At 43.1% G+C, this 11,442-nt stretch overlaps 1 protein-coding gene across 1 annotated transcript; it reads right to left on the minus strand.

The window, feature by feature from the left end:
* Window positions 1–1,653: 1,653 nt before the first annotated feature.
* On the minus strand, window positions 1,654–10,851 carry LOC117736922. The gene is made up of 6 exons (XM_034542589.1): window positions 10,568–10,851; window positions 5,546–5,956; window positions 3,723–3,857; window positions 3,265–3,315; window positions 2,642–2,707; window positions 1,654–2,523 (listed from the first exon to the last, which is right to left on the minus strand). Exons 1-6 carry the CDS (start codon window positions 10,617–10,619, stop codon window positions 2,453–2,455), a joined length of 786 nt encoding a protein of 261 aa, XP_034398480.1. The 5' UTR covers window positions 10,620–10,851; the 3' UTR covers window positions 1,654–2,452.
* Window positions 10,852–11,442: the final 591 nt, after the last annotated feature.

The raw sequence follows: 11,442 nt of genomic DNA on the forward strand, positions 1-11,442 counted from the left end.
GCACCTCCAAATCTGAGGCCATGGTGCTCTGCCGGAAACCGGCGGATTGCTCCCTCCAGGTGGGGGCAAACTGCCTACCCCAAGCGAAGGAGTTCAAGTATCTCGGGGTCTTGTTCACGAGTGAGGGTAAGGTGGAGCGGGAGATCGACAGGTGGATTGGTGCGGCTGCAGCAGTAAAACAGGCGCTGTACCGGTCCGTCTTGGTGAAGAGGGAGCTGAGCCGGAAGGCAAAGCTCTCCATTTACTGGTCGGTCTACGTTCCAACCCTCACCTATGGTCACGAACTCTGGGTCGTGACCGAAAGAACGAGATCTCGGATACAAGCGGCCGAAATGAGCTTCCTCCGTAGGGTGGCCGGGCTCAGCCTTAGAGATAGGGTAAGGAGCTCGGACATCAGGGGGGAGCTTGGAGTCGAGTCGCTGCTCCTTCGTGTCGAAAGGAGTCAGCTGAGGTGGTTCGGGCATCTAGTCAGGATGCCTCCTGGACGCCTCCCAGTAGAGGTTTTCCGGGCACGTACAACTGGTAGGAGGCCCCGGGGAAGACCGAGGACACGCTGGAGGGATTATATCTCCCGGCTGGCCTTGGAACGTCTCGGGATCCCCCAGAATGAGCTGGAAAGTGCTGCGGGTGAGAGGGAGGCCTGGGTCGGCCTGCTGAACCTGCTGCCACCGCGACCCGACCCCGGATAAGCGGGTGATAATGGATGGATGGATGGATGAATGTGAGTACTTGCCGATACCGAGTAAGATATGAGTATGAAATATACCAATTCAACATTGTGTTTTCCTGAATCATAGCTTGCAATAGGGATGTTAATTATTAACTGTGCTATCAGTTAAACAGTTAAAAGAAATATTACGCATTTTAAAAGCTGAGCAAAACCCGGATGAGCAGTTTGTACCACAATAGCTTTACAAGTCATAAGCACAGTGTTTGACCCCCTCACCGTTATCGGGGAAACTAACTCAACACTAAATAACTATTCAAACTCATCCATCGGACACTGCCAGTACCCACTGTTGAGGTTGATGAAGAAAACCACAGAGCAGTCAGTGAGTCCAGAATATCCTGTATTGTATTGAGGCTTAGCATTAGTGTGTGCCATACATTGAGTTCAATATAATTCATCTGGGCTTCCCGTCTCTATTAGGAATGAGGACCACAGGAGACAACCAAATAGAGGTCAGCTGCCAGCATGGTGCCCACTAGCTGCTCCATTGTCTGCCACAGCGGCTCAAACTCCCATGAGCTTGAACGAGTTAAAACATGAAACTTGGCCCAATTACTGGAAATGATGTGTTAGTGCTTCCCAAGCTTCCCACAAGGTGGCCATATAAGTTACGATTTTGGAAAGGCCACCTCCTCACACTGTAAGTCCAAGTGACTTGAAATTTGACCACAGATGTTAATCTTCTGTAATTTTTGAATTTCTAAACCGTGTCTAATAGTTACTCAATTTTCTGTGGATCATTATTGGACAAAGTTTTTGTTGAAATCCAATCAGTGATAGCTGAGATGTGTGAGGATGATTATGAATGAACCTCCACCGTGACTTCATCACGCACGGCAAAAAAAAAAAAAAAGTGGGAGCAATTCTTACAGAGGTAAACAAAAGAGAAAACAAGAAACAAATGAAAAGAATGAGGCGGGATTGAGAGACAACAAAAAGACAACAAGAAAAGAGAAAGAGTGAAGGAATAGAAGAGATGGAGAACGATACACAGGCAACGACAGAAATAACACAAACAGGAAGTTTCATCAACGGCAGAGGAAACCACAGTTCTGCACTTAGTAACCACCTTTGTCGCTCACTCTTCTCCTCCTCTTCTATGTGTTTCAGTCCAACATCTACAACATTTTCCATTCATCTACTTCTAAGACAACAAATCAGGTCAAACACAACTTAGATAATTTTACTGACAAGAAAGGAGTTCACAATAATATTCAAAAATCACAAACGATCAACAAAAGAAAACCAAAAGTATGTTACAATGTCAGTGAATCAGGTGGTTTTGAATCAATATGCTCCGAGTTTGATTTTGTATGTAATTGTAAACTTGGTTCAGGTTGTGTGTAGATTAGTTTAGCACAAAGTGTGTAAGAATGAGGAAACTACTGGCCCAGCTAAAAGTAAAACATACACCAAAATGATGCCATTAAATTATCACATGTGAATATAACTTTGGTAAGGAGGATATAACTTGTTTAAAAAAGCTGCTAAATTGAGTTTATATATGATATACATTGATGGTTGTCAATACTGACCATGTTTTAGAACTGAAGGTTTAGTATGTGGGGCAGACAATGCAAGTATATCAAGAGGTGCAAGATCAACTTCACAATACTAAGTCAATCCAATTCAAAACAAAATCCAGGAATCCAAAAATAGTCAAATGTGGAAAAGTATTCTTAGCCCACATATGGATGATGATGATGAAGATGATGATGATGATCAGAAGTTATAATCACTGTTCCTGTTGGATGACGGCTCTCTGCTGTCACTGACTGCCAGTCGCTCCAGAGCTGTTGACAACACACAGCGAGAGGAGCCAGATTTAAACCAATGGAGGCCTGCTGGAGGCCAGTGAGCTAACTTTGTTGGTTTCACATGTGTGTGTGTGTGTGTGTGTGTGTGTGTTACCAGGGTAGGACAGTCTCTTCTCTCCGTCATTGTTTTTAACTGTAGTTTTTCCTCGCTGGTAAGACACTAAACAGAGACATAAACAGATGAGAGACTAACTTTAAAAGTTTACATTTTGTGTTGTTTTATGTTCTTGTCGTCAACAAAACTCTCTTGAAGATCCAAACCAACAATGTGTTAGTTCTTGTCTTCATACTTCCTGACTTCCTGTCTGTAGATCTCAGTTCAAATCCCAATGCTTCCTACTGAAGACATTACACATGTACACTGACATTACACTCAAATAGTCATTTCCTAACAGCTGGTCTCGAGATTTTATTAAACAAACATGAGGAAAAAGTGCTTTGTGCATTGTGGATTATTTTCAACAGCGGATTTATCCACATATGGTGCTCAAGTGCATATTTGTGGCAGCAGGACGGTGTGTGTTGTTAAGGAATATATTACCCAGTACAACAGTGTGGCTTATTAATGTGTTGTCTCGATGGACATAAATCGAATCAGCTCAAACAAGTGTTTTTACTTTTGTTAATTTATCCCAGTCATCCTATGTAGGAAGAAATGGCTGAATTGAGTAAAAAACAATTGTTGTGTGTGTGTGTGTGTGTGTGTGTGTGACTCACCACTGTGACTTTGTGTTGGTCCGATCCAGCGATTCTGCCTCCTTTCTGATACTGAAAACAAGGCAACCAAACCACTGAACATTCATGTAACTGCTGCCCGGGTAATTTGAATCTTCTATATACAAAGAAGATTATATATATAAGATATATCCCTCTGTACTCTGGTTTGAGGTGGGCTTGGCATCCTTCCATGCACCATGCATCAGTATTTAGCAACATCTGAATGAGAATCTGAAGCCCCCCCCCCCCCACCCCCACCCCCCAGCACCACACCCAAACAGTTTGTTCTATTGTTGATTTAAATCAACAGTCCCTTCTTGGACATAATCTTTAATCTGACAAGTCTTAATCTGGAAATATCAGAGTTTTTAGGTCAGTAAGTACTGATTACATACACGTGTGTAGCCTATGCATATGCATCTGTGTGTGTGTGTGTTTGTGTGTGTGTTCGTACTCACATCTCTTCTGCAGGGCACTGACGGTGGGTCTGGTGATGCGGATCAGTAACAGGACCAGCAGCACGCAGCAGAGTAAAGCTGTCACCACTCTGTAGGCCTGCAGCTGGCCCTGTACATCTGGGAGGACCTTCTCATCTGGACGCACACACACATACACACATGAACGTGGTAAATGGACCTGTACTTGTACAGCGCTTTTCTAGTCTTCCGACCACTTTAACTACATTACATCATTCACCCATTCACCACAGACACACTGTGGTGAATGGGCAGGACCCTCAAACCGGACACAGTGTCAAAGGATTCTGCAACTAACATCAACACCTCACTCGGGCCCTCTGAAGTCGTCTGCTATCTGACCAAAGCTGTGAACACACAGGAAGATAACTAAGTAAGAGGCTCTAATTAAGAGATTGGTGGTTCGATCCCGAACTCCGCCTCCATGGCGCCTTGAGTTGGTGGACACTTTTACACATTTACCATACAATTCCATTTAGGTGTGCGTATAGGTAGGCCTGCTAGGTTCTGTGCACGTTTATATTTGCTAACTCCCTCAGGACCGTTCTTTGTGATCTCGTCCATTGTGTAAAAGTACATAGTACATGTAGCTTTGACATGTGGAGCAGCCATATGTTATGCTGCATCATTGTTTGTCACGGCATAACTCTGGAAACACTACTACAGACGCCGTGGTGAGGGCCAGGAGAGCTGGCATAGCCTTCCTGATGTCCGTGGCTAGCCCCGGTCTTAGTAGCCATGGTGGAAACAGTGGAGGAAAACAGAGAGATGTTATGGTGACATAAGCCTGGTCCTGAGGAGATGGCAGAGTGTGGGGCTACGCCTGCCAAAGAAAGGGGCCTTCGGGAAGAGGATGGATGCTAAGCTTTGTTCCAGTGGTGGGACTGTGGGAAACCCCTTTAGTGTGTCTCTGTTGACTGGTGAAAGACTCATAGCAAGATACCAGAGTTTCTAGTTGAAGCTCTGAGAAGCAAGACCACGGCCAAGGACATTTCGGTAGACATCTCAGGCTAGAAGACGCAGAGCAGGTGCAGGTTGTTCTACTCAAGTCACGATGCCTCTCAGATCTACTAGCATGTTTATGATGCCCGACGGGTGCTGAAAAGGTGCCTCAGTGGCAGGTAAATAATACTGCTCCATATTCCTCCTCATCTTCATCATCGGCATTCAGTGATCCCAACTGAGAGGAAGGAGAGCCAGGAAGAGCACCCGCTATTGAGAGTGCTGAGCCAGCAAATCAACGGTCACGGCGGTCTTCATCCCGGATGTCCGGTTCCTCAAGTATGGAAGGAAGTATAGTATTCTGGTAACTGGTACCCAAACAACAATCCTCATGCCTTATTCTTACAGTGTTATAGTGCATGGTGACGGTGACTCAGTGGTAGAGCTGGTCATCCTTCGATCAGAGGATTGATCCCCCATGTCCTAGGGGAAGACATTAACCCCAAATCACTCCTGTATACGGGCTGTGCCATTGGTGTGTGAATGGGTATTAATGTTAGTCCTTATGGGCAGATGCATGATAGCCCCTGGCATCAGGGTATGAATGGGTGTGAATGATGACTTGTAGTGTTATAGCGCGTTGAGTCGTCGGAAGACTAGAAAGTGCTATACAAGTACAAGTCCATTCATCCTTTGCCATTCACCATTGTTTTACCTATGACAAAATTAGGGACTTTATGTTCAGATGCTTCATCTCAGGCCATTATGCACTGCGTCATGTTAGCCTCCTAAAGGCTGCAGAGGATTGGTTAACTTACACACACATCCAAAGACAAGCACCAGCACACAGACAGGAGACCAACCTGTGCATTGGACCCTCAGTGTCTCACACCTGGCCCTCTTCTCTGCTCCACTCTCTGTGATGACAAAGGCGTTAGGCGTGCCTCTGCCTTTGTGCCATTGCGGTGTGTCTTTACAACCTTTCCGGTTTTCACACACATTTCTCAAAAGACTCTGGATGTCCGTTGCATTGTCATGACAAACAGCCGAGGAGGAGTTGGAGGGATGAAAGAGGATCAGGGTAACATCTCCTTCACATTTCCTCATCCACATGATTGTAAGGAGACCCAGGGCAGAGGCAGGGCTGCTGGGGTTGGAGGCGGGGCCAGCAGTGGTTGCTGGAGTCACAGTGGGGCAGGAACAGTTGCTGCTGGTGCCGTTGGTCTGAGTGGGGGAGAGAGTCTCTGTGATGTCTGGCCCATCTCTGGTCTGGCCTGATGTTTGAAGACAAGGAACAGTTAGTATGGAGAACACAGATCAACACACACTGTAGGAGTATCACTCTGTTATGTTTTACTGTTGAATTTGATGTGTGTGTGTGTGTGTGTGGCACGTTTTTATATATACAGAATGAACAACACCAAGCACCACCAAAGAGTAAAAAAAGGTTGGTTTTTTAAACACAGATTTCAGACACAACACGAAGGCATAAGAATAATAAGGGATTTCCAAAAAACATCAAATAATCATCAGAGAAACAAAAAAGAGGTGAACGATCGAGCGGTTCGATCCACCGCTCTCTTGAGATAGTTTTGTACCAAAGGTGAGGAAATAACTTTGAATATTCTTCAAATAATTAAATAGTTTTAAGTTTGTGGTCTCTGCTTGGAGTGTGAAGCCTGAAGTATTTTGTGTATTAAAGCCAGATATATTTGTGGCATAAACGTTGTTTATCAATAATTACGTCTATGCTAGTCTAGCCACTGAATGTTTACTGAATGTAGATACATGCTGATTTAAAAAAAACATTTTCATTGTCTCTTAATCAGCATGGTAAATGGAAACAATGAAATCATATAAAATTCATAACATCATATCAAATTGAGCCAGTTCAAATGTTGTTTCATTTACCCATCGTGGTTTGTAGATATTTAGTTTCCACTAGGGAACTATTTTATATAAAAACCGTCACGAAGGTTGCTTGTTCTTAAATGTCACTGTGATGCTCTGAACCTCGCCACCTTGTTTCTATTCAGCGCCGCTGTGCCGGGTGGCGGCACCAGTTTCAGTGGCGTTTCAGTGGCGTGGATTTCAAAGCTTCTGCAAACAGAACCGAAACTATCTGCATGGCTGGATTCCACTCCGGGTTCATCTGAAAATGCGTTGTAGTTTTTTTCAATCTAAAAAGTTGGATAAACTCAAAGTTGAATACTTTCATTGAAAGTTTTAGAATTCACTGAAAATCGTTCTGAGAGCTGGTTCTTTGTCTTTGGTTCCTGGGCCGCGAGGCAGGTCGTAATACAGCCAGCAGGAGTTCAGCTTGGACTTAACTTACTCATTTACTTTGATGCCTTTTCTTTTCTCACTTTGTAACTCAATGCAGTTAATGCGCTTCTGCGTTTCTTGCAGGGTTTAATACATTTACACAATATGAAATGATCAATGCAATCCAGACATGCATTCTGTCATCTAGCGAGATCTTGTAGAAGAGAGATGCAAACGGACCTTTTAAGAAGTTGACAAGTAAAACAGATATGTTTGAAGCTTAATGTACATTTGAAATGTTTTCGTGAAGTTCACAACTATACAGAAAAACATCTGGAACCTTTGAATGTGTTACAGGGATGGTGATATACTGAACTACTCAAAAGAATCAGTCAAAAGTCAACATCTTCCATTAGGGGAAATAACACTAACTCAAAATCTGCATTCAAAATATGAACATGAAATTATAAAAGTACATTAATATTATGAGTATCAAAGAATTAAAAGCAAAAGTCTCATTATGCAGCAGAATGATCCCTGTATATTATAAATATATTATATTATTGATCAACTATGATTATGATGATATTATTAGATAGATGCAATTGGGTTGGGCAATATAACAATATATACTATGAAATAATTAAAATGTTGCCATACCGTTTATGCCAAGTTATAATATGCATTTCATGTCATCATAATATCATATAATCTTAGAAACTGATTACACATTTTTAATGTAATATCTGAATCTGAAAAGTAGGCAAACTGTTTTTTGTACAATGACTTAAAGTATTTGTTATTTTCCTATATATATATATATATATATATATATATATATATATATATATATGTATAACCTACGGGTTGGGTTTTTACTTTTTACTTTTGAGAGGATTTATTAATAAAGTAACAATCTTGATGAATCTGGAACTGACAATGAGAATGAATGACTTGTCACACAGTAATCTGGATATTATGAGGCCATTATTGGAGCCAAACGATTTGGAGAGTTGTGTAACTGTATGTCAAGCCGTGAGTGTGTAGTCAGATTTGCAAATGTGTCAAAGAATCTCTAAATGCGGACAGAGTTTTGTGAATGTTTACAGGAATCTACAAATATGTATTGAGAATATTTGTGCGTAGCAGATTTGAAAATAAACAACAGCTCCAAATTTAGAAAAAATACATTTGTGTTGGCAAATCTGTAAATGCGTCCAAAGAGACCGTCTGACTGGTGGAATGAAGCTGTTGAGCTGGCGGGCCGAGCCGTAACACCTGCTGAGCTGTAACTGAGGACTTGTCTGTATTTACAGTTCCTGGAGAAAAATACTTTCAGCCGATGGTATTAACGTACGCATTTACACTTTTGTTAATTGAGTTGTTTTGCTAATCTAGTACAGATTTGGAGAATTCTTTTTTTTCTTTTACAAATCTAATTAAACACACACAGACACAGCTACACAACTCTCCACGCACAGTTACAAGCATTTTGCTACAATAATGTCCGAGAGGGTCTCTCGTGTTTGGGTTTTAATTTACGGCGAAAAATCATCAATCCAGTTCATATTAAAACAGTTCTAGTAGATAATGAGAGACTTTATCAAAGTCCTTTTAGTGTAATATAGTATGACGCTATTATATTGACTATGTTTTATGTCACAGTGAGTCAATAGTGCCTTCTGTGTCCCACTCATAGCAGCTGATGAGCAGCTGGTTCCACAACTACGGCTCTGAGGTCCTGTACCGGCCCTCAGAGCCAGCAGGAACACAATAGGAAGCATGGTGAGGGAACACAGGAGGACGCATGGTAAGGGAACACAGTGGGAAGCATGGTGAGGGAACACAGTAGGAACCCAGGAGGAAGCATGGTGAGGGAACACAGTAGGAAGAATGGTGAGGGAACACAGTAGGAACCCAGGAGGAAGCATGGTGAGGGAACACAATAGGAAGCATGGTGAGGGAACGCAGGAGGACGCATGGTAAGGGAACACAGTGGGAAGCATGGTGAGGGAACACAGTAGGAACCCAGGAGGAAGCATGGTGAGGGAACACAGTAGGAAGAATGGTGAGGGAACACAGTAGGAACCCAGGAGGAAGCATGGTGAGGGAACATAGTAGGAAGCATGGTGAGGGAACACAGTAGGAAGCATGGTGAGGGAACACAGTAGGAACCCAGGAGGAAGCATGGTGAGGGAACACAGTAGGAACCCAGGAGGAAGCATGGTGAGGGAACACAGTAGGAAGCATGGTGAGGGAACACAGTAGGAACACAGGAGGAAGCATGGTGAGGGAACACAGTAGGAAGCATGGTGAGGGAACACAGTAGGAACCCAGGAGGAAGCATGGTGAGGGAACACAGTGGGAACACAGGAGGAAGCATGGTGAGGGAACACAGTAGGAACCCAGGAGGAAGCATGGTGAGGGAACACAGTAGGAACCCAGGAGGAAGCATGGTGAGGGAACACAGTAGGAACCCAGGAGGAAGCATGGTGAGGGAACACAGTAGGAACCCAGGAGGAAGCATGGTGAGGGAACACAGGGTGCGTTGGTGGGACATGTTGCTTGAGGATGACGATACTGTCCAGGAGGGCAAGTTTGATTATGACGACAGATCATATGTTTGAAGTGCACAGGTTTATAGTAATGTGGACGGGATTTTTTTATTTCTGTGGACGATCATTTAATCCATTTGTCTCCATGATTGGCAGGTGGACAAGAGGGCCACAGCTTTCATGTCACAAAGTCATCTAGCCGCGCCGACACACATTTGATGCGGCGCATCGAAGCATGCGCACACATGAGTAATTCACGCTCTAAATAACGTTTTGTAGGCTGGAAATAACTATTTTTTCGCAGCAGACTATTTGACCTGACCTGTCCTGGAAAAGCACCGGTGTGATGTGAGTACTTCAGTCCCACCTGGTGAGCATCCCAAAAGTCTGCAATGGGAAAGGTCGCCTGAGGTGGAACGGACACGTTTAGGCTGGAAGCTGCACGTTGAGGTTCCCTTGTGGAACCGGGCTGAGAGGCCTCTGCCAGTCCCAATGCTAAATAAAGGTTGGGACAACATGAAGACATGAAGTTAACTTCATAGTTTTAAATGATTTGGATGATATGCCGATATGAAATCGACAATATTTCTGGAACTGAGCAGCAGGGATTGTGAAACTAATTCATGATATATTTAGATGTCCGTATATTTCTTCAAACCAAATGGAACATCAGTCAGCAGAACTGGGACCAACCAACAGCAGCTCCTAGACTATTACACTAGGCCTAGCATTAGGCTAGTCATAAGGTAGCATCCGCGCTCACAACTGGCCTTTTATTAGGAATTTGGCCTCCGCTGGCAACCAGGAGACCATTAAAGCTGCTGTGAAAACAGGTCTCCCCTTTTGCCCGTCTCATCGATTCAGGATGCATCAAAATCATTTGTAGCTTTTTCTCACATGTACAAGTTTTTTACATTTTAAAGCGTTGATTTTTCTTCAGTACAGTTCAGGCCTGGTAATACCCCATCTCAGAGGTTTGAGGCTACCATTATAACAAACCAGTTTATTTGCCCAGTTCTTCTATTATGCAATATTCCATATGTCCCAAAAGTAATGTGCACTTACCAGCAACGATGAGTAAAAGAGTTGAGAAGGTCACAGCAGTCCTGAGATCCATCACAGTAACAATGAACTATAGTGGAGGAAGAGGACAGACAGACAGACAGATCGACAGACAGACCGACAGACAGGCCGACAGACAGGCAGGAGAACAGACATACAAAAGAGGCCAACAACAGAAAAACCGATGAGAAAGGAAACGGTGCAGAGGTGTCAATCTCTCTCTCTCTCTCTCTCTCTCTCTCCATACAGTGAATCACTTCATCCCCGGCCTGTCGTCGTCGCCGCCGTTGCTGCTTGTGCAAAAGTGCAGATTTCCTCTCTTCAAAGGAAGCTTGCAGAAGAGAGGCGGAGATGGGTGGGGAAAATAAGAAATGATGATAAGAAGGAGGAAGAGGTAGGAGGAAGAGGTGAAGGACACAGGAGTTACGTGACGCTCAACTAAATTGATGTTTTTTAAAACATGTTTGTGAGTCACGAGCCCCACGAGCCCCTACAGAGTACATCGAAGTACATCGGCGCTCCGTCAGGGAAGGCTGAGGGATGAATTGCAACATGCATGATGGATTTAAAAGTAGTGCAATAAAACTGAATAATAAATATAATACCGCACATTATACCATACTAAATTCCTGAATTGCCTTTTACTTAAATGTTAAGAAACACACACAGTCCTAAAATTGTTAATTAACAGGATAAAGAAGTCCCTCAAAAAGGTACTTTGGTTCTATATATTCAATTTAAAGCGGTGTAAATCTAATATTTTAACCTAGGATTCAAAAGAGCATTTGTGCATTGTCACATTTGTTTTTAATAGTTTTCTTTATAATTATATTGCTTTTTGTTTTTCATTTTGTAATTCAAAAAATACTGTTGAAATT

This window comes from Cyclopterus lumpus, chromosome 1 (assembly GCF_009769545.1).
Source record: "Cyclopterus lumpus isolate fCycLum1 chromosome 1, fCycLum1.pri, whole genome shotgun sequence".
In the NCBI taxonomy this organism is placed as follows: Eukaryota; Metazoa; Chordata; class Actinopteri; order Perciformes; family Cyclopteridae; genus Cyclopterus; species Cyclopterus lumpus.

Excerpts from the sequence above, each read along its gene's own strand:
- LOC117736922 (XM_034542589.1), bottom strand. The coding sequence starts at position 10,619 with ATGGATCTCAGGACTGCTGTGACCTTCTCAACTCTTTTACTCATCGTT. Across the intron at positions 3,858-5,545 it reads ACTGAGGGTCCAATGCACAG|ATGAGAAGGTCCTCCCAGAT; the intron begins GTTGGTCTCCTG and ends GTGTGCGTCCAG. Across the intron at positions 2,524-2,641 it reads GAAGAGACTGTCCTACCCTG|CTCTGGAGCGACTGGCAGTC; the intron begins GTAACACACACA and ends TGTTGTCAACAG.